General features: G+C 42.5%; 1 protein-coding gene across 1 annotated transcript in view; it reads left to right on the top strand.

Moving 5' to 3' along the window:
- Positions 1-23,674, top strand: part of magi2b (membrane associated guanylate kinase, WW and PDZ domain containing 2b) — a 110,603-nt gene extending 86,929 nt beyond the window's left edge. Inside the window, exons 12-23 of the mRNA XM_063197193.1 lie at positions 439-601; positions 971-1,012; positions 3,129-3,220; positions 4,771-4,963; positions 6,050-6,250; positions 9,373-9,558; positions 10,648-11,074; positions 13,875-14,067; positions 15,273-15,416; positions 17,956-18,121; positions 19,348-19,436; positions 19,693-23,674. Of these exons, the coding sequence (XP_063053263.1) occupies positions 439-601; positions 971-1,012; positions 3,129-3,220; positions 4,771-4,963; positions 6,050-6,250; positions 9,373-9,558; positions 10,648-11,074; positions 13,875-14,067; positions 15,273-15,416; positions 17,956-18,121; positions 19,348-19,436; positions 19,693-19,749 (1,953 nt within the window). The 3' untranslated portion in view covers positions 19,750-23,674. The remainder of the gene's footprint in view (positions 1-438; positions 602-970; positions 1,013-3,128; positions 3,221-4,770; positions 4,964-6,049; positions 6,251-9,372; positions 9,559-10,647; positions 11,075-13,874; positions 14,068-15,272; positions 15,417-17,955; positions 18,122-19,347; positions 19,437-19,692) is intronic.

Genomic DNA, 23,674 nt, shown 5'->3' with positions numbered 1-23,674 from the left:
TGTAATACGTCATCTACTACTTCCAAAATACTGGTTCTGTATATATGCATTTGCTTCAATTTCCTATCAAAGACTACTTAGAATGATAGTAAATGTTGTTGTGTGAGTAAAAAGGGATTGAGTTTGGACTCTCTGTTGGATGTTTTCGTGTGTGTGTGTGTGTGTGTGTGTGTGTGTGTGTGTGTGTGTGTGTGTGTGTGTGTGTGTGTGTGTGTGTGTGTGTGTGTGTGTGCGTGTGTGTGTGCGTGCGCATTTGTGTGTGTGTGTGCGTGCATGCGTGTGTTTTTGTGTGTGTGTGTGTGTGCGTGCATGCGTGTGTTTTTGTGTGTGTGTGTGTGTGTGTGTGCGTGCATGCGTGTGTTTTTGTGTGTGTGTGTGTGTGCGTGCATTTGTGTGTGTGTGTGTGTGTGTGTGTGTGTGTGTGTTTGTGTGCCCCAGTGGGATCCGCAGTGTAGCCCCCAGACGGGCGTGGCCCATGGGGCTCCTCACCCGTCCCATGCCCTCCACCGCTCCTCCGTGCCCGACTCGGAAGCCTTCCACCTCAGCAAGCCCGACCCCTACGACCTCTACGAGAAGTCCCGCGCCCTCTACGAGAGCCGGCGTGAGTAGCGTCACGTACATACTGTAGTTCATCACCAAACCCATCGGATAACACTATTCTGCAGTTTGTTTTTCTATTTCCAAACAAAACAACATGTAGTATTGTAAATTGTAATGCTAGCACTGTTGGTATTTTATTGTAGTGTAGTGTACTGAGTACATAGTGTAATGTGTACAGACTGTAGTTAAGTATCCAACAGCACATTACTCTATGTACTCTTCACCTGAGGTTTGGGATAAATACAAGGATTGAACTTAGCGTAAAGTAAAGTGTTAGCCCAAAAACTGAATTCTTTATATTCATTATTCTATAATATACACATTACACATTGCTGACCTTTTTGCGGTTTTCTATTTTTTTCCATCTCAGAGCCTTTGCTATCTCGGCTTCCTTTCTTTTCAGATGTAGCAGGTAAGTACACATTTGTCTTTATGTTTACTTCTGCACCCATGCACTGTGCAATTGCACATGATGACCTAATAAGCATCATTATTTCGTTTAAGCAGATGTTGAGCAGAATAACCTCTAATCGAAAGCTGACAAATGTGTATGTGATGTTATCTTAACGACAGTTAGTTATGTAAGGGTTAACGTTCGGCGAGAAGGTCGCTACCGTGGAATAGCAGCACGACAGAGAGAATCTTTAGACCCCGACGCGGAGCGGAGGGGTCTTGTTCTCTCTGAAGTGCTGCTATTCCACAAAGCGACCGACTCGCCGAAAGTTAACCCGCTTATTATATGGATATACTTAAATGATTCACACATGGCGGGGACATTTCTTTAGGCCTATTTAATGTTAAGATTGTTGATGCGCAAAACAAAACAGTGCCGTTGTGGAACACCGCTAGGCAACAGCTAGGTAGCCAGGACAACAGGTGTTGTCTATCACAGCAGCTGATTAGAGTGACAAAAGACCGGACCCCCTGCGGAGTGATATGAAACATTCGCTTTAGCCACTGACTTGTAGCCTATACAAGCCAGTGGCTTTAGCAGTGAACGTCTTGTTGCCATTGACAGCGGTAGCCAGGACAACGCTGTCTATCACAGCAGCTGATTAGAGTCTTGTTGAAAAGTCGCTTTAGCAGTGAAAAGTCTTGTTGCCATTGACAGCGGTCTATTATAGACCAACCCGTCCGTTATCGAAAAATAACAGACGTCCGAACGTTGGGGAGCCCCGTTGAAATGAATGGAGCATTCGACAGATGACGTCACAACCATATAATAAATGAAAGTTATTATGCTGCTGTGGTGTAATAATGTGAATACAGCAAACGGAGGTAAAGACCAAACCTGTTTTACTCCTGCTGTTGAATCAAAGCGTTTGAGAAACTACTGTGGTTTTCGCAGCTCTGATGTTGTGCTGGAATAACAGTAAACTTCGCAGTCTTTCAATACTTGAAGAGTTAGGCCTCAATTTGACTCAATGTTGACAAAGGGGAAACAGAGAGAGGCAAAGCCTGAATATTTAAGGCTGTAGTTGCCTTACCGCAGAGATACACCAGCGGCGATCTGAGCGAGTCGAGCGACGGAAGTAATTCACTTTGTATTGAGTCGAGAGACAAAAGCGATTCTGGAGACTAGAGCGATTTGCGCGACGAGCGCGACAATTTGAAGTTGAAATCTTTTCAACTTTCTATGACGCGGTTCGGCGACAAGCCGCGACAGCCAATGACTGTATAGAGGTCAGTGACCACAGCCAATGGGAATGCTTGAATGCTTTGCCTTCTGCCTGTACGGACATACTCTAGTCTCCTCAATCTCTCGTATCGCTTGCTGCTGCACTCTGTCGCTTGAGTCGCGTCGCCGCTGGTGTATCTCTGCGGTTAGCCCTGTAATGGTTCTTACTGTACGAGTGCAGCCACTTGCAACACAAATACCAACAAGTGGTCGTCTGACCTGTAATCTATCATAACTGTAAAAGGGTCATTATGTCTTTTTTTTCTAATGCTGTTCAACATACTGGTGTCTGAACAAACAAATGTAATACAATTAATGTCATCTGTCATTTTGTGCTGGTGTGACCCTACCGTAAACCCTGATCACCATACTGTGGTGGCCTGGTATACTATGTAATGTTGTGTTGTACTGGTGCGACCCTAGGACAAGAGTACCAAGCAGTGATTGTCTTAGTTGTAATCAATCATAATTTACCAAGGTGCATTAACCAGTTTAATCCACTGTTTTCTGAACGTGTGTTACAAAAGAAAGCAGTGAGTTGCAATCTGTTATGTTGTACTGGTTTGACTATAGGACCAGAAGTGCAATGTAGTGTAATGTAATGCGATGTAATGTGTGAACGTTGGACCAGAAGTGTAATGTAAATTTGTAATGTAATGTAATGTAATGTTATGTGTGACCGTAAAACCTGAAGTGTAATAATAATAATACATAGGTTTTATATAGCGCTTTTCATGACACTCAGTGACACTCATGACACTTCATGACAGTCAAAGTCACTTTGAAAGGGTTTGGGTAATGTAATGTAATGTAATGTAATGTACGTAATGTGTAATGTGTGACACCATAGGACCCGAGTACCAGGAGGTGGAGGTCCATCTGCTGCGGGAGAAGACCGGCTTCGGCTTCCGGATCCTGGGCGGGGACGAGGCGGTGCAGGCTGTGAGTCCGGAGGCTCGTGACAAGGCTCGTATGGGGCGGGCAGAACAGACCGCCATCAGCTAGATATCTACTATATCCACCACTCCATCTCACGCTTTAAAAGAACATTAAGGGTGGAGGGGTGGTAGCAATTAAAAAAGAAAAAGTAAAAAAGAGAGAAAGTAGACAGGTACACAGATAACGATTTTTAAGAGGTGATTCTCTACGCTAAAACTGTTCAACACTAATTTGTTCTCATACCTAAATTCCTATTGTCAAATTTAATTAGATATTCCGATGTTCAGTACTGTCGGACAGTACTGTTGAATTTCTTTTACTAAATTATGGCCAGATGAGAAGAGTTCAGGGCTGGTTAATTAATTCATGGTGTCTGAATGTCCCACCCAGGCCTCCACTCTTTCTAATATGTGTTCTGTGCTTTTGCTCACAATGCTTTGATGTTTTGTCCTCATTCCGTTTTGTTTCTGTTTTTAGCTTATTTTCTTTTAGAATCTGTAGCTTTTTATGTTTTTTTCTGAATACCCCTTTTGTCTTCTTTATTGTGATTGTGTAAGGATTATCCTACAAAACACTGAGCAAATGATACTGTTGCTAATGGTGCCACATGCTGCCCTACCTCTTGTATAACCATGTGCCATAGACTTGCTTTAATTGCCAGTTTAAATAAAACAATATGGATGCTCTGGCAGGCAGTCGCTGGTTGTATATCTAACTGCGGCTCTGCAGTCTTGGTGGAAGACCATAGCAGCAGATGGCACAGTTTAGACTGTGGGCGTAAAAAAACCCTTTGTGCTAGACACACACGTCTTGCCAATAAATAATACCTAGGTTGTCATCCAGTGATTTATGTTGTTGCCTTCTTAATAAAACTCTGGTGTTGCGCACACATCAAGCAATGCTTGGAGCCTCTCTCTCCCTTGAACCCAGAACAGAGATGATTCATAAGGTAGAGAGGGCTCATACGGAGTTTCTTCTGGCATTCACGTGACGTTAAGGTTCTAACGGAATTCAACGTGAAGTCACGCCCATTTAAGAGACCGGACATGATCCTGTGTTGCACCGGTGACACATGATATGATTTACCTTGGTTGCAATATTGAACATCTTTGCCCAGAAGTCCCAAGTGACTGGCCTCCCGGTGTATCGGGCAAGTAGGCTCTCTCACACAGTTTAAACTCTGCCCTCTAGTGGTGTGTGGATACATGGCAGGGGCTCTATCTAACCTAACTGGGCCTCTGGAGAGTAACTTTTGCAGAGTCCATTCAACACTTAGAGAGTAGGACTAGATATAGCGTTAAACAGGAGTGTTATAGAATAATGTTAAATTCAATTCTACAAATGTTGAAACAGTGATTATTACCTATGTAATTATTATACTCGTTTGTAAGTCCCTTTGGTTATAACGCGTCTGCCAAATGCAATGTAATGTAATTATGTAATAATGTATTTGGTCGTACTCTCAGAGTGTTGGGGGAGCACTGTAGCCTTAGCTCTGCATGCTGTAATGGGGGATTTTAGCTGATGGCCGTGTGGTTTTGTGCCGTGAGCAGATCGTCATCGGGGCCATCATAGAGAACAGCCCTGCGGAGCGCGATGGCCGGCTGCGTCCGGGGGACGAGCTGGTGTCCGTGGACCACATGCCCGTCGGGGGCCGGCCCCATCGCTACGTCATCGACCTCATGCACGCCGCCGCACGCAACGGACAGGTCACGCTCACCGTCAGGAGACCGGTGCAACCTCTATGTGAGGATTCACACACATACACACGTGCATGTGCACACTCTCGAATGTATACTACATACAGACAGTTTTGTGGTATTGCAGTTTAATGTGCAATAATGTGTATGGGTTTTTGTGTATTTTTGTATCTCTGTAATCTGACATTTCAATCATTTCCTTTTTCTAGGATTAATAAAAATTAATAAAAGTAGGCCTACTCTACTCTACTCTACTCTACACTACTCTACTCTACTCAACTCTGCATGTGTGTACACGCACGCACACACACATGCGGTTGACTACAGTGAGCTAATAGCACTCGTACATTTATCTTCTGAAATAATAGCAAGATCACATACTATGGAAGTTCTTGTGTCATCAGAAGGGATGCACTACTATGTGGTGAAACGGAATTGGCTTTTGAATCCTTCCGTGTTAAGTATTCATAGTAGGTTATTCTTAGCTTGACTATCATCGACTTTCAAATCTGATCAAGAGCATAACAATTAACATTTCCAAAACGGTATGGTAGACCCACCTCCCTTAGTTTGCTAATGTTTGTTTACTCCCTGACAAAGTGGGAGGAGGGCACAGCCTGGCTAGGTTATTCTCATTTTGTATGCTACATACGTATCCGCAGATGAGGTAATGCGTCAGAGATCTTGTGCTTTACTGATGCATCCAGAGGCCTAAATACAGAACATACCTACCCAAGCACCTGAAGCATTTAGGTCAGCAAACCTACTTTCCAGCAGCCGTAGATACAGGACATTGAACTCACACCCTATAGACTGCACTATATAGTGACCTGGGGAATATATTTCAGACACGACCCCAGTGTTTGACAGGCGTAGGGGAATACATTTTATACACGGCGCGATTGTCTGGCAGCGCGTAATGTAGGGTGTGGGGGCTGGATGGATAAATGGCTGTGTGTGTGTTGCTCTTGTGTGCTATGCTTGTTAATTACTGTAACACAGTAACATTTTGTGTGTGTGTGTGTGTGTGTGTGTGTGTGTGTGTGTGTGTGTGTGTGTGTGTGTGTGTGTGTGTGCGCGTGCACTTGTCCGTGTGGATGCTCTCTGTGTGTACTGACTGGCCTCGTTGCAGCTGAGCTGTGCCCAGAGAACGGCGGTGGCCCGTCAGGGCTGGCTGGCGGCCTGCACAGCTCCCCCCGAGGCCACCACCCCCACGTGTGCCCCGTCAACCTGCCCCCCACCACAGACGTGCTCATCAACCGCAAGGAGAGCGAGGGCTTCGGCTTCGTCATCATCAGCTCCCTCAACCGGCCGGAGAACACCACCACCATCAGTAAGGCTGCCTGGGGAACATTACCTCACCACATTACCTTAACCCATTTTAGCCTAAGATACCTGCAAAAAAAAGCCTCCTGAATGCCTAAGCCCTTTTTTTTTAGAAAAGGTGCCCTCTGCCTATTACTAAAACCTAAATATCTCAGCCTCCGAAGCACATAAAAACATAGAATAAGTTGCATTTAAAAACTAGGACCCCCATCTTGCATTAGAATTCAGCTGTAATATACCCACATTTTTAATAAAAAAGCTCAAATCTCAAGAGCTTGCATGCAGTGTGTATGTCGCTCTATGCGCCAAAGGTCAAACAACGTTTACACTGCATCAGGCTAAAATGGGTTAACCCTTTCATGCAGAGCCATTATTGTAACCTTATTGTCACCAAAATGGTAATGGCCATGTATTAATCTATTACTTAAGACTCGGTTGCTGATGTCATAGCACTGTTGGTATGATGTAGCTAAGCTTTCACCAAATAGTGAATGGGATCGCCACTGATTCCATCTGCATGAAATGACTACAACCATAACGGAGGCCTTCGCTGTGGCTCAAACAGCTAAGGCACCGTATTATCACACCTTAGACGTGGGATCAACCCCGACCCGAAGTCATTTCCAGATCCTCCTTCGTCTCTCCAACCATTACTGTGTGCATGGGTTGAATGTGCTTTTCACCCTCAGAGAGTTAAGTCAAGTTTGTGGACTGACAAAATTGCTCCAGATCAAATTGGAGCAATCAGCAACTGACAAAATGAAATCCACCAGAAGGAATGGCAGAATAGTGTTGTGTTATTCCTCATTTTTGTCATCGCTCTACTACATAGGGGAATGCACTCCTTTCAGGATAGTTTGCCTTTATTGTCAGCGTCAGGTCACTCTCATTCAGCAATGCTAGCATGTCACTTGCTGACTCTAAACAATACATGGTTGTACATTATAGATTCTGACAACTCTGTGTAGCTCATCCGGTTCATTTGACTCTTCCTTGTTTTTTTTTCAGTTTTAAATTGGAACAACACTAGCTTACTCATATCGACATGTTAAGTAGACAAGCCAGCGATATAGAACAGATTATGGGCATCTTTTTGGTATTTTGCCAAATTGCTGTAAGTGTAGGCGGATCTTCGAATCAAGTCAAGTCAAGTCTAGTGTACTTTATTGTCAAAAATCTTTGTAACAGGGTTAGCACCGAAGTTTGAAATTGCGTTTGACCAGTGACGTCATTATTAGCACTTTTTTCATTCCATCACAGTTTTGGTGGCAAGAAGAAGGGCATTTTACATGTAGTTCAGTTGTTTTGCACATTTGTAGGATGATTTAGCGATTCACTGTTGCTGTACTGTCAGTTGCACAACCCTCCTGACATGACTTAACTTTACCAGACAAACATTGCTTGGACATAGAGGAGGGGTAGGGTAACATCTTTGATTGAAACTGAGCTGGAAAACTGCAGTAGCATGTGATATGATCACTTAGCCTTTTATGTGAATGCACTAAAAAACAAGCACCCAGAAGATAATTTATTATTATTAATAATAATAATAATAATCATTGTATTTGTATAGTACAATATTATACAAGGCATGCAGATCAAAGTGCTTAACAGATGGATAAACATCAATGTTAAAGATGAAAATAAAAGTGAAGTAGAAAGGAGGGACAGAAACAAGAAAGAATAGCAAGAAGACAAAAGAGGAAGCTAGACGGAATAGAGAGAATAAGTAGATAGGTAAATGAGTAGATATAGAGAAATGAGAAGTTTAAAGAGGACATAAATAGAGATTGTAGAGGCATAAGATTCACAGGGGTTGGGCCCAGGATAAGTGATAAATAGTCACACTGAATGGGGGCACTCAGATGTGGCCCCTGGTGGCAACAGGGGTGAGGAAAAACTCCCTTTTCACTTGATTCATGGTTTATAGGGGGGGAAAGCTCAATGAGGTCTGAGAAAAAAAACATATAGTCAGGAAGAAACCTCAGGCAGAGACCAGCGGCCACCTAGGGGAGCCCCCTGCCAGGGCTAGTTATGAACAGATTAAGGACGCTGTAACGCCTGGGACGCTGTGACGCCTGGGCAGCTAGGAGTAGGCAAGGGTGAAGAAGTGGGTCTTAAGCTGCTTCTTGAAGGAGACGATGGAGCTGGCTGATTGGATGTCGATGGGGAGGGCGTTCCATCTCTTGGGCGCATAACACACGATCGCAGCGTCCCCAATCTTCTTTTGTGGGGGGGTGGGAATCCTTAGCATTTTGGCGTCAGTGGATCTGAGAGCTCGAGCAGGGGCAAAGAAAGAGAGCATGTCAGAGATGTAACTGGGGGAAAGTCCATTTAATGCTTTAAATACTGTCAGCAGGATCTTAAAGTCGATTCTGTATAAGACAGGCAGCCAGTGAAGACCTGCCAAGACAGGAGTGATGTGCTCTCTCTTTCTGGTCCTTGTTAAGATTCTTGCCGCAGAATTCTGAATGAGTTGCAATTTGTCAATAAGCCTTATGACTTCAAAGAAGTCAAAGAACTGTGCCACAAAATCTAGTTCGACATCACATACAGTATGCTGATTGGAAACCTGACTAATGTTTTCCTTCTGCCTGCATAGCAGAGACAGGTGATTTCACCAACTGGCTAATCTGTGCCTGATTATTTGTTTGCTCATTGGCATCAGCTGGTTTTCATACTGGTTGAAATCAAATAAGTGGCGGGGGTTCTTTGATTTCACTGACGCCAGAATGGACACCCTTGATTTGTCAGGAAGGCTATTTTCAGCTGATGGCACATTCCCCCGTGCTTGGTGTCCCTCGGCTGCCAATTAATAAAGCACGCGGTTTACATTCATTCATTGGAAGGAATTGGTCCTCATGCTCCAGCAGTCATATTATAATTGTTGCGCATGCAGATTCTGCCTGACTAAATGGACAATTCTGCCATAGCAGATGCAGATCTAGTTACGTATTTCATTCATGATTGTGTGTGTGTGTGTGTGTGTGTGTGTGTGTGTGTGTGTGTGTGTGTGTGTGTGTGTGTGTGTGTGTGTGTGTGTGTGTGTGTGTGTGTGTGTGTGTGTGTGTGTGTGTGTGTGTGTGTGTGTGTGTGTGTGTGTGTGTGTGTGTGTTTCCGTGTGTGCAGTAGTGCCACACAAGATCGGGCGCATCATCGAGGGGAGCCCCGCGGACCGCTGTGGGAAGCTGAAGGTCGGTGACCGCATCATGGCAGTGAATGGGCAGTCCATTATCAACATGCCACATGCTGACATAGTCAAGCTGATCAAGGATGCCGGCCTCGCTGTCACTCTCCACATCATCCCAGAAGAAGGTATGGAATATTTAAAGGGCACACATGTTTGTGTGTGTGTGTGTGTGTGTGTGTGTGTGTGTGTGTGTGTGTGTGTGTGTGTGTGTGTGTGTGTGTGTGTGTGTGCGTGTGCGTGTGCGTGTGCGTGTATGTTGTGGGTGTGTGTGGGTGGGTGGATATACTGAATGTGCATTTCTCTATGTGCCTCTTAAGATGGAAAATGGGAGCATGGATACTTCTTAAATGCATCCCTGAATGCAGATATAAATTAATCATATCCTATGCATTTGCTTGCTTTTGCTGTGTGAATTATGTAGCCATTGAGTTATTTTTAGTATGGCTGAGATAGATGTCCACCTGTGTTTGCATATTAACTTCCTGTGGTTTTCTTGTGTTCTATGATAAACTAAGTCTTTGCTTGGTTGGAGATGAAGAAAAATACATCTTACTGCACATCTTACTGTTTCGCTGAACAACTTTGCCTTGTGAATGGAGCTCTCTTGAATGCAGTGTGTTGATTTGATATTTTGGAGCTAAGTTATGACAAACAAAACATACAGTAACCTAGTCTAGTACAGACAAACCATTGCAGCAGCCAACAAGTTTAGTTTAGCATTAAAAGTGTTGCCAGTCTAGCATATGTTTTTTTTAGCTTTTGCCAAAGTTGTATCTACCTCTCTCTCACTGTGAGATACTGCATTCCAGGCTGGTGTGTAGTCCTTGTTGACCCGGTCTGACATCAGTTCTGACATCAGTTAGACATCAGTTAACTTGTATACAGTAAAGCAAATGAAGAAGCACAACACTGCCTACTTGACAAAGTAGCCTCTTTTAATAAGAGTAGATTGACTTAATTAATCCCAAAGAAAATACAGATACAGAAAAACTGACTTGCAAAAAAACTGACATGAGATGTTCATTCCCCATTTCATTTTCCAGAGTCTACATATTTTATGTATACTGTGCGTTGCTTTGTCTGTATTGTCTGTGGGTGTTGTTTTAAATGGTGATGCAACCTCCCTCTCTCTGAGACAAATTCCTCCTTGGTGGAAACTAATAAAGACCCTTAACTTCACCTAACATGTAAAATGTGTATATCAAATCTCACAGAGGGAGCCGGCCCGCACTCCGCCCCCACCTCGGAGAAGCAGAGCCCCATGGCCCAGAAGCAGAGCCCCCAGACCCAGTCCAGCCCCGCAACAGCAGCAGCCGCAGCGGCAGCAGGAGCCGGAGCACACCCGAGCCCCTCCAGCAGTCAGCAGCACCCCCCTGCTACCAGCCAGCCCAGCCCACTGGTGACGGAGGCCAGCCCCACACTGGCTCAGGGCAGCCCCATGGCATCTGCCACGCAGCCCAGCCCGCCTGCCCCCACCACCACCACCCAGCCAGGCATGGAGGTACCAACGCAGCCCACGCCCACCACCCCCCACCCGGTGTCTGTGGTGGACTCTATGGTGGGTGGTGTGCCCATGGCTGTGCCCAGTCAGGTCGGATCTGTACCCGGACCCCCTCCTCAGCTCTACCTTCACGACAGCAGGTACTACAATTTGTTGAAAAAATACCAAAGTGAATTTTCAATGATTTCCTCTGCGTCGACTACATAGCTGTCTCGAAATATTGGGGCAGCCAAGATACAAACCTGTACAAGAACGGTAGCCACATTTATTTCTGCAAGTGGTCATGGATATCCCTCCTCTAACTCAGAAATGTGGTTTGAGGTTGGGGTCAGGAGTTTATGCAGAACATTGGAAGTATTGACTACAGTCAGTCCCACTTAAAATAGTACTTCCCATCCATTCCTTTTCAAAATCTAGCAAAAGCACAATTCAAAGGTCATTTTCTCATTTGCAGTGGAGATGTTGAATGGGGAAGCTCTGCTTCTGGAAATATTATTGTTTTCTCCACGGGAAGGGAAACAAGAAGACAGAAGCAAAAGGAGAGGACGGGAGTTACCAGATTGAATTGGACCCAAGTGAGTGTTACTTTGCCTCCGCTCCATATACAGAATATGAGGCTCCAGTGCTCAGTAATGCCCCCTGTTGACCGCATGCTGCTAAGGCACACAATGACTAGAGGCGTTACGCTAATGCAAATAGCATTTTAAAGACTTCCAACGGCGAACCACAGCGGAGTTCAATGTAGAGCCAGCCCAGTGGATATAACATATAGCCTACTACATCATAATAATTCCCAACACTACATAGCTGCAACAGAGAGCTCCGGTGTTGCAGAGAGGAATGAGTTTTTTCCCTCTACCCTCTTGCTTGGCCACTGCTGTCAGTAATGGCATTGGAGTGCTTTGATTGAAAGTGTTTAAGTTTAATAACCTTCCAAGAGCCCGGGGCCATTCCGCACTCCGCTACTTCCCTCAGCCAAAGAGCCCTGGCTGAGTTGTGTAACATCTCTTAACTGCTGATGCTCAATTATTTACCTGTGGATAGCTGCTCTATAATGTATGGGAGCTAGCTAAGCCTTGAGGATGGAGGTGGTGGTGGTATGTTGGGGGTTGGGGTGGGAATGGGGGTGGGTCATGTCGCTCTGATGTCAGGCCTCTGGAGGCACATCTTTGACTCATGCATTTTTGAAGCGGTTGGCAGTGGGATACTACATGGAGAGAATGAAATGTACTACTGTAACATCCACCTACTGCATCCTGGCAAAATACTGTGTAGAAAACAGCAGAGTATCCTACGCGGTAGCACTTCACAATAACCTTCCGCTATAAATAGTTAACAAATAGTTAACAAATAGTTAACTAATGGTTTACTGTACATTTTATAGTCGTAATATATTGAGTAAAAATTAGTTAATAGTTCACAAGTGTTTTATTGTGCTGAAGTTATTGTTAATATTTTAATAAATTAATGATAAACATATTTTTCTTAATACATTAAGTAACTTAGTATTATGTTCTATAAATTATGTTCTATAAATGATTATGTAATGACTTAAAAAGTCACTTTGTAAGTGTTTAGTATGTAACTACAAATTTACAGTAAACCATTAGTTAACTATTAGTTAAATATTTGTTAACTATTGGTGAGCTATTTATAGCGGAAGGTAATTGGGAAGTGCTACCCAATAAAGTACAAAAGAGTGCAGTCCTGTACTGTAGTACACTGCAATTAAAAAAGAGTATAGCCTACCCTACATTGGAAAAATCATACTAGGCCCCTCTGAAATGGGACTGTGTTTATTTAAAGGCCAATGATGGCCACATTTGCAGGCAATGATGACTATGTTTTTTGCAGATATATTTTCTTGGCAGGACTCTCTGGCTACAGCATCCCTACAGTATACTTATGCGGCATAATAATATTCTGATATGTGCCGCTTCAGTGCACATAACACTTTGAGAAATTGAATATATTTGTGAGGGATTGCTGACTCTACTTGGTGTGTTTATTTTTTGTTGGCACAGTGTCACCAAATAACTTGGTGTCTCTGAGGTAATATGTTTGGGCACCCTTTTGGAAAATCATCACATTGGTTTATCTGTTGTTGAGCTTTTGAAGCAGGCACTTCATTTCAACATCTTAATCCATGGGGGAAGAGAAACATTTCAGTTGTGAAATCATTGTAATAGGTGCAACAGGAAAAAAGTGATTAAAACAAAAACAGGTATGTGCATAAATATGGGGACCCCAAAAGAAGGTGTTTCATTAATATGAATTAGAGTTCACCTTTGTTGATCTAATGACCTAAGGATACTTGCTATTGAACCAGACGAGTCCCAACAGTGTGGTACGGCTGAATTGTTGAAGGACAAAAAGACCAACAAAGGTCGGCGTCTGCGCCTTGAACTTAATGGTCGTGTATTGCTTGGTGCGAGCACTCCCAAAAAAGTAGTAACTCTCCAGTTAACCTTAGACTTCTGTTGTATATTTTCGGCTTCAATACACTTTTTCACACAAGTCTTGTGTGCGCCTCCTTTTTTCCATTATTTTGAGTGATTACGGCTGAATTGTTGCCAGAACACCTCCAATTCAGTCAGGTTACTTATCTGCTTTTCTGTTTCAAATGAATTCATACATTTTCAATGTTGCTAAGATCTCAAGACTGGTATGACCGCATAAACAGCATCAAGATTTTCTTTTCAGTTTTCAGTATGTAATCAGTTTTAAAAAACATCCGCATATGTGTAACCAAGGCCTGAGATGCTCCTATAACACTCCCTAGTATAGTAGACTCCTGTGCCACCTGAACCACAGCACAGCACAGCAGCCAGCCCGCATAGTTTGTTTGTTTGTTACGCTCGTCAGCACCAGCTCAGTGACATATTGTATGATGTCTGATACATAGATGCCTGATACGTGTGATGTCTGATTGGTCCACAGGTCGGAGGTGAAGGCTCGACAGGATGTGAAGCCTGACATCTGCCAGCCGCCGTACACGGACTACCGGCAGCCTCCGGTGGACTACAGGCACCCTCCTGTGGCCGACTACCGCCAGCCGCCCACCCTGGACTACCGCCACCCCCCGCCCCTCATCGACTACCGGCAGCACCCTCTCACCGACTTCAGGCCACAGGTGCCGTATGTAGTATGTATCCATCAGTCTAACAAACGCCTTGAATAATCTTATGCCCTGTTGAAATGCTGTTGTTGTGCTGTCGTTTTGTTGTTACATGTTCTAAAAAAAAAGTTTCATTACTGCAGTGCCCCTTACTATAAGTCTAAGCCAGGGGTGTCAAACATACGGCCCGCGGGCCGCATCCGGCCCGCCAGAGGGTTCCATCCGGCCCGGAGAAAAAAAAAAAAAAAAAAAAAAAAAAAAAAAAAAAAAAAAATTTTTTTTTTAATTATTTTTTTACATTTTTTTTTTTTTAATGAAATAACCTAAATGCGCAATTACGCACAAAATCGAGACCTGCATGACATTAACCCAATGGTCCCTCTCTTATACTGTATATACAGTATGTAGTAAAGCGCACATCACACTTCTATTATAAATGGTGAATTTGTACTGTAACAGGCATTTGATAAAGCTCATATATTATAGACCTCATATATAGAGATAAAATGTTAATATTTCTTATTCGTATTGTATTGGTATTGGTTGTAATTAAATAATAAATATAATTTGATTTGTATTAAGCTGAAACTGGAAACGGGATGTTAGAATGAGTGAAAATGCAGGAAATTACATCTAAGAAATTAAAAAAATTATGGGGGAAAACCCCCAGACCCCCTACCAACAATAGCTGTCCCTTATTGTTCATTGACGGTTATCAATGAATGAATGAAGTCAAGGAAAGTTTGCATAGGATTATCAGTATTGCATTGCTTTCTACATATTCAACACACTTACAACGTGATAGCACTGAACACTAATCCTCTGCTTTACGTTTTTTTTTTTTTTTTTTGCGATGATGTTAGTAATGCGGCCCGCTTGAGGTCCACATGGGTTGTATGCGGCCCCCGGACCAAAATGAGTTTGACACCCCTGGTCTAAGCCATGTTAACTACAACTACTAAATTTGTATTTTAGACTGGATTTTGATTTATTACAGCCCCTTTTTCTTGTGACTTTATTCCTTGCTTCTTACTTTTTGGAATTCACACCCCCGTTTTACCATTACAACATGGTTGACAAGGCAGTAGGACAACTTTTTGCTCCGTTACTTTGCCTCTGAGGGGCATGAAAGCAGCATTTTAAACTTATTTTGTTAAGCTTCCTCTCATATTTTCATGTGTACTAAAGTGTATCGGTAACCTGTTTTCCCTTTTCTCTAGGACTACGACTACTTCACAGTGGACCTGGAGAAGAGTGTGAAAGGGTTCGGCTTCAGCATTCGGGGAGGCCGGGAGTACAAGATGGACCTGTTTGTGCTGAGGCTAGCGGAAGATGGGCCAGCCATACGCAGTGGGAGGATGAGGGTGAGTCCTTCAGCCAATCACAGCCTGGCTCACAGTAAATACAGTATCCTAGTCTCAATATAACTCTTAAAGAGCTGAAATTAACTCAGTTTTAGGGAACATTTGGGCCCACTCAAGAAATAGTGTTAACAAGCTGGCTATTGCAACTACATAGTAATACCAGTGTTATTATAACTCTTAAAGGTGCAATGTGTACGAATGTTAGTTGTTTATTTCCAGAATTCATGCTACCCATTCACTAATGTTACCTTTTTCATGAATACTTGCCACCACCATCACATTCTAAGTATTCATTATGACTGGGAAAATTGCAGTTTTCATACTTGAAAAGTGGGATCTTCTCCATGGTATGCCATTTTGAATTTTGAGAAACAGACATTTTTAGCTGCAAAAATGACTGTATTTGGGCCATACTAGAAGATATTAGTTTATTACTTAGTAGACTTTCATTAAAAGACCAAATTTGGCAATAGGCAACCCAGTTTCAATGAGCAGCATAGTTGCAGTACCTTTTTTGACCATTTCTTGCACAGTGCATCTTTAAAGAGTTGAAATAAGCTTTGTTTCAGATAACATGTCAGTCACTTTACTCTTTGGTCAATGTACAATTTAGAGAACATTTGACTTAATATTGTGTACATAGCTGTATAGTTGAAATTACACTGGCCACCTACACTGACTTTTGACTCCACTGTCGAGTAAGTTTACTCTCCACAGTAGGGATGCAAATTATCGATTAATTAATTAATCCTTAGTTGATAGTCTTATCGATTGACTTACGATTAATTGATAAGCAGCGTTTTCCCCCCGAAATCTCAATGTTTCTCGAAAAAAAACTACTAAATCTAAAGATTTTAATTAAAAATTGAGATAAAATACCACAATTCTTTCAATTCTTTAATCCAAAGGTCATTTAAGTATTCCCACTATTCACACCCCTCTTCACACACACTCTTCACATGGCCATTTCACCTGGGTCTCTTGTCAGTTTAATTGTCGATTAATTGCGATTAATGTTTTTTAATCGATAAATGCATTTGAATCGTTTGCATCCCTACTCCACAGTATTGCAAATTTTCTATCTAGATTAACACAAGTTTACTCTGAAATATCAACACTACAAAGTTCTTCCAAGTTTCTAGTCTAACCAAGCTGCTGTATCCCATCAGGGGGTATGGTTTATCTGCACTTATCAAATGTCTGTATGCTGTGGATGCTACTTGTCACAGCTATGATCAATAAGACCATTTTTCATTGTTTCCTCTCAGGGCCAATGACTTCACTATTGTGCCAGTTCATACCCGATTAAGCCAGTGGTAGTGCTTGTTTGTCATTGGGAGCCATTTCTGAGGGGATTTTGAAATGGAAGTGATTGCATGCTTGGCTAGACTGACTTTGCCACTGAATTTGGTGGTGTAGTGTCACAGGAAGCATAGGCGGGCGCTGGATAAGTCTCTCTCTCTCTCACTTATCTTATGTTCTTATGCACGACATTTGACAGCATGCCAGCAAAAAAGCTTTCAAAGCACTAATGATTAACAGAAGGCACGTGATGTACTGTAGCACAACAGTAAAGTCAAAGGATTTAGCAGAACAGATTTCAACAATATCATCCCTATCACACAACATTACACAGTAAGATAAACATTACTCAGTCATTACAGAATGACTAATGTAGCCCCATAATGCACACCGTTCCACCAGTGGAACGATCTAATAGTCATTGAAAAGTTAACTGCCATAGTACTACACTACTATGAAATAACACAGTGCCTTCAGTAATGCACTGTGACTTGGTCATTGCCATTCCGGTAACAGCAAATTTAAAAGCACTGCGTCGTAACGGGATATGAGGATGCACGGGTTCCACAACATACTCTCATGACACGTCTCACAACCTTTCTGTTCCTTATGACACTAGTGCATAATGGTGCCTGTCCTGTGTGTCTCCTCTGCTTTATGGGGCTTATCCCTTTCCACCAACTTCCCCTCTTGTAAAATCTTTTATCACGTCTCTCCTTTACAACAGCCTGCCCTTTATGAGCAAGATAGTTATGATACCTGTCACTGATATATGTCACGTGTCTGTTGTGTCGTCTGCCCCTTCTATCATTTGTCTCTGATGACACAGTAACACATGATGCCTGACAATGATGTATGTTATATCCGTCCCTTGTGATACATGTTTCTCATGACAATGTGTCCTTTATGATATCCGTCGTCACCTATGCTCTCACACAGATCGTGTTTTTACGGTTTAATGATGTAGATTATGTCATTTCTTCTATCTGATGTTACGTGCAATGTGAATACTAATGTCAACGCCTGATGTGCAGAGATGTGAAATTTCCAGAAGTAAAAGCCCTCCACCGAGTCCTGGTGACTTCAGCGACTAACTGGTCTACCTCTCTTCAGGACTCATTCAATCAGCTGATTCGGGGCGGGTTGAACCAAATTTGTGGCCGGGTTTTAACTCTCTGAAGCCGAGACTGACACCGCTGCTGACATGTGTGTGTGTGTTGTGATCCCCTTGTTGTAGGTCGGAGACCAGATCATCGAGATAAACGGCGAGGGCACCAGGGACATGAGCCACGGGCGGGCCATCGAGCTGATCAAGGCGGGGGGCCGGCGGGTACGCCTGCTCCTGAAGAGGGGCACGGGACAGGTGCCAGAGTACGGGGGATGCTCCCTCCCCCCAGAATACGGTAATCACACTTTTACAGATGTATCTTTTACCCCATACATATAACAAATCCATACATACAAAACTCTGATGATATTAAAGCATATTAATATTTCCCCCTGGAGATCAATAAAGTAACTTGTCTACTAATATTCCAAGTGATTGACTAATGCTTGAGCTGGCTTAGTTTAGTTTAGGCTATATGTTTGTGTGTGTGCTGTTTGTTTACTCTTTATTAATAAAAAAAAAAAAAAAAAAAAAAAAAACTAACCCCTCTTTGCAACTGCATTTGTTGTTCTGTATATTTCTTGTGCACTTTGTATTTGCTTGTGATGTTGGCTTGATTATGTCTGAAATGTTCTGAAAGTTGCTTTGGTTATAAAGCGTCTGCCAAATGCAATGTAAATGTAATGTAATGTATTGATTGACACTTAAACTACGATGGCAGAAACAGCAGTACAGTTACTGTGCTAAAAAGTTTAGCCACTAGAAAATCTTCACACTGTTGAATTTTACGGTTATGACCAACCTGAGTGTAAAAGCTGAAATCCAGCTCCACATACTGAATGTGTTCAGTTCATTCAGCAAATCGACACCAATTGTTAGAATTATTTACCCATATACTGTAGATGAGTTAATTAGCATATTCGCTTTTATCAAGTAGCACCAACTGATTTGAGGTTTGTGGCATGTAGCTTCTAAATCCTGGTTACTCACTGCCTAATGTTGTATGTTATTATAACTGTTAGTCATGTCTTTGTCCAGATAACCTGTCTCACTAATTTCAATGTTTTGACTTTGAAAAAAAATAATTCTACTGGTCCTTCTAGCTGTCTTGTATGTGAAACACTTTTCTATACACTAACTACTATGTAACATTCCACTTGGTAATTAGCAGTGATGAGCAACCCTGGGCTGGTTTATGTTTCAACTGACTGATTGAACTTCTTTGGTTGTAACTTAACACTTTGATTTGATTTGACTAGCTTGTTGCTCAGGATCAATGACAACACAGACAAGTCAGAGCACATTTCCGATATCTGAAATTTCCTCATTGTGCTTAGCAGCCTTGCTTCATGCATCAGGCCCATTTAACACACCTGTGTTTTGAATTAAATTTGGCTTGCTTCTCAACATTATATATACCCTTAGGCGACAGTTTGCTTATCACTGGTAATTATCTGGTGGTATTTTCTGTCTTCTGTAGCTCTAATGATAGTGGAGGGCTTTGCTCCCTTTCCCTTGTAGGACTGGTACCTTCCAACCTCTCCATGTGCATGAAAAGTGAAACTCTAAGCTCCCCCTATTTCTTCATAATGGGACACTCGAAAGATACGGTTTGTGAAAACAGCTGCATGATTTACTTCTGACTCTTCTTCTTAACATTCTATTCCATCTAATTCCTCTCCATTTAACATGTTGTAACTGTACTTCATCACTCTTGCCATTTTCTTCCATTAACAAATATGCAGGGCTGGCTATGAGTATTGACTATGATTATTGCCCATTGCATTGGTCGTTATTATTGGTTGATTACGATATTGATTGATTGGGGAAAGGAGCTAACTGGCCACTTTGTCTGGTCTGTTTCAGATGGTGCCGCCTCCTGGGACGCTGTCAATGCAGCCTTCCTTACCCTGCCGGAAGTAGCAGGAGCGCCACACCAAATCTCCAGGCCTCAGCCCTCATCTCATTCCAACACGCATCCTTGACCTCTCCTCTGCAGGCGATGAAATTCCCTTTTCAGTTTGGTTTGTGCGTGTGCGAGTAAGTGTGATGTGGTGGTGGATGCGTTTATGTGTGCCTTCAAAAAGAAGGGGCATGTGTTTGTGTGTGAGTGAGTGTGTGTGTGTGTGTGTGTGCGCGTTCTCTTGTGTAAGCCGCATTTCGCCAGCTTCTGGAGCATGGCGGCTCTCTACCCAGGGTGGCAGGCCCACCCGTGGGCACCTAAACTGCAGCCGAAGAGATGGATGTGCCCACTACGCCTCTCCCCCGCCCGCTACAGCGCAGCGACACGCTGGAGTATGGATAATTAGGGAACTAGAGGAGGAAATGAGGACTCTGTCTGGCGCCTTCACTCCCTCCCTCTCTCTCTCCCTTCCTCTCTCCCTCACTGTGCAGCATGCACCTGCAGACTTGCCTGAGCGCGGATGTGATTCAGTGTTGGGTGGGGTGGGGAAAAAGCTGGATCCTGGACCTCAGGCACAGCAGCACCACAGGGGTAAACAAGCACGGATGAGACATTAGAAGGTAGCCCAAAACGAATGGGACAAACTCTTCTGGAGGTGACTTACGTAGGAGGAGGACACATGCTCCTTTTTTCACAAGATGGAGGACACACAGCTCCTTTTCCCCAAGGGAGATATGCATTATGAGATGCCAAACAAAGAGACACAGAAAAAGGCGAAAGCTCCCCTGGTCTGACTGTGTAAGATGGGGGGATGGCACGCTGCATTGTTTTTCGTGCAAACCCAGAGAAGGAGGAAATCCCTCATTGTCATCTTTATCTTCATGTTTTTTTCCTGTTATGGATTGCTTTCTCTACTAGAATATTATTCTAGTCAATTAAAAAAAAAACATGTATTTGTCTCTGGAAAGGAGACGATACATAACCGTGTAGCATGAGAGGCCAGTCAAGAATCCCAGTGGGGCAAAATGCAAATTGTGTAATGAGTGTAAGATATTTTTGTGCTCACCTATTCCATGGGGAGCCATCCATAAGCAAGGCTTTTGTTGCAGTGACTCCGTGGAGTGCAGTGAAATATGATCCCGGAGAAGGAATGTTGAACGGTATTACAAATTCATTTTGCGATATATCAACTGCTCTGCCTTAAAAAGGAATCCCTCAAGTGTTAGTATCATATACGTATACCAGGCAGTTTCATAGACTTGCTGTGGTTTTTTATTTACCTGTGCTGTGTCATATTACATATCATTTTGGTGCGAAAAAAGGCAAACAAGCAAAACTGGAAGAACCTAAATCATGTCACAGACTTTCAAGGTGTAATGTTGTAAATTATTACATGTAAATCAAGACCAATTTTAAAAATGCAGTTTGTATGTGTAGATAATCTTCTTAGATTACATATCAGACATATTTGAATGAATTCCAGACTGAACTGCAAGTGGGCTCACCTTGTACTAACTTCCCGAGTTTTGAAAAGTGATTGGGAAACATTTGTTCTCTCTGGTTCGTGCTTTATGTACCACACCACTTTTAGGGCCAAAACCACTGTTCCAATCTGGCAAACCTCTCTAATTTGTTCCTCAGAAACTGTGTTGTTGTATGTCGTTGAGGAGAAATAGGAAGTACTACATGTAGTCAAGTTGGAGGTAATGATTTCTCCTTTTTTTACTTTCTGCTTGTGTCACCTCTACAATATCAAATGCGCAGTAGTGAACCTCCAGAACTATTTTCATGCTGTTTTTTTCTTGTGGTTTCCAAAGACCAAACAGGATGAGAAGATGAGAAAACAGAAGAAAAAAAATTATAATAAAAGAAAAGAAAATAGATGCAGTGAGTCAGGCTAGGCCAGGCCAGGCCAGACGATGTTGTTATTGTGCATACTTCCGTTGAGTTCAGAGAAGCACTTGACAGAGCAGAGTGCCTTAGGAGGAAGACTAATGCAGAATAAGGGTATTGGAGAGCCCAGCGTGACAGAAAAGACAGAAAAGTATGACAAATACTACCCAGAGCAAACAAAAACACAAGGTCAAATTCGAGAAACAGGACGACTGTGTGAATACACAATACTGAATATTATTCAGTCCGCTCTCTCAATCCAACTTTTCATTTACAAAAAAAAAAAAACCCTGTCTCAGCAGCAGATCAGTTCATTCATAGCTGCATGTGTTGAAATAGGCCTACGCCACATTGGACTGACGACCCCACGCTCAACCCTCACTTAAAATAGACTCCCTTGTCTGCTTTGTTGATTGTCTTTTTCAGAGTATCATTTTGTGCTCCGAGTGCAACCCAGTATATTTTAAGGCTAGTCTGTGTTACTGGAGCTTCCAAGCCACTCGGCCTAAAGCCCCATCATCACCCATTAACATCATTTTTACCTTTTCTTTGCTGGAACAGAGGCCAATGATGATGCTGCGGCGCGAGCTGAACTATAGGCTGTCCATGGTGCCTTTGGCCCTTGGGGGCCCCAGTGGGTACTGTACCGACCGACCGACACTGCTGAAGACATTGTCCAACAGACATATACGTATTTGGGACTCACTGTTACAGTGTACTGTAGGTGGCTAAGTGAATTGCTTCATCACATTTGACCATAAATAACTCAGAAAATCGCAGGTTACACAGGCTCACCATTAGTGTTTTCTATAGATTGGCTTGGCTTGTCATGGACGATGTCAGCAACTCTCTCTCTCACACACATACACAGCTTATTTGTATCGCGTCTGCTTGATGATTGAAGGAAAAAAAAGATTTTTACTTTCTTGTTACCATTTTGAGCATGACCCTAGAGATTAATGTTGCTGCTTCTTTTTCAAGTTTGTGTCAAAGGATTCAGAATTCTATCCTCCCAGGACCCAGAATTCTGTTCAAACCCCAAAAAACATGACAGAGGAAGGAGCACCTACGGCTCTCTCCAGCAATTGTCACTCATAATCAAGGTGCCAATTACTCTGTCACTGTAGTATATCGAACTCACAGGTAGTGCAAAAGCTGAGAAATATGTATTACCATATTTTGCCTATCGACAATATAAATCAGTTTTAAGTAAGTTGTATTGTATTGAGTGCCAAGGATGCAGAAAACAACAACCATCCATGACGGAGTATTTTTTCCACAGAATACTTGAACGCTTGAAATCTGGTTTTTTTTTTCTCTCTTCCTGTCAGTAATCTCCTGTCGATTTTTTTCCCCAGCACAAAAACGTACAGTATTACTCCAGTCATAGGTACTTTAGATTCAGTGCAATGTGGTAGACATAAGCTCATTACTGCTGTTTACATGAGACAGAGAAAAAGCATATATTGCACAGCTCATAGCTTTTACTGTTGAAGCTGTTTCCTGCCTGCTGTGAAAAAAAAGTTTTTTTATTCTGAGAAAATATTGAATCTGTGAAAGAAGGCAAGCTCAAGAGGCCCCCGACTCAGATCGATATTACTGTGTAGTGTTAGATGTGTATTTAACTTGTACAGCTGTATTCCTATAAATATGATTTAATGTATTACCGATAGTTTCAAAACACTAAGTGAGCAAATATTTTTATGAAATGCTACAGTGTGGATATACATTTTTGCTAAGATCTTGTTTACTGTATAATATTCTGAAATACTGTCAAATAAACCCTTGACCTGGTGTAAAGTATTCATTTTATATACTCCGCCATAATAATTATGTGTCCAGTTGTCTGAAGTGTGAGAAATTAAAACAGGTAAGGTGGTGCCGGGGGAGTTTATTGAGTTAAAGTATGCCATTGTTACACAATGAAATTCTTAAGGGAAAGGTTAGACGTCTGTGTTTTCAGCTGCTCATCCAGTTCATGGAATTCTGAAACCATCTTGTGGTTATTTTTGTAATGAACTTCAATAAAGGTCACTTATTGTGCTTTAAAAA

Source organism: Engraulis encrasicolus, chromosome 4, assembly GCF_034702125.1.
Source record: "Engraulis encrasicolus isolate BLACKSEA-1 chromosome 4, IST_EnEncr_1.0, whole genome shotgun sequence".
NCBI classification, from domain to species: Eukaryota; Metazoa; Chordata; class Actinopteri; order Clupeiformes; family Engraulidae; genus Engraulis; species Engraulis encrasicolus.
This window is presented reverse-complemented; position numbering and strand designations above follow the sequence as displayed.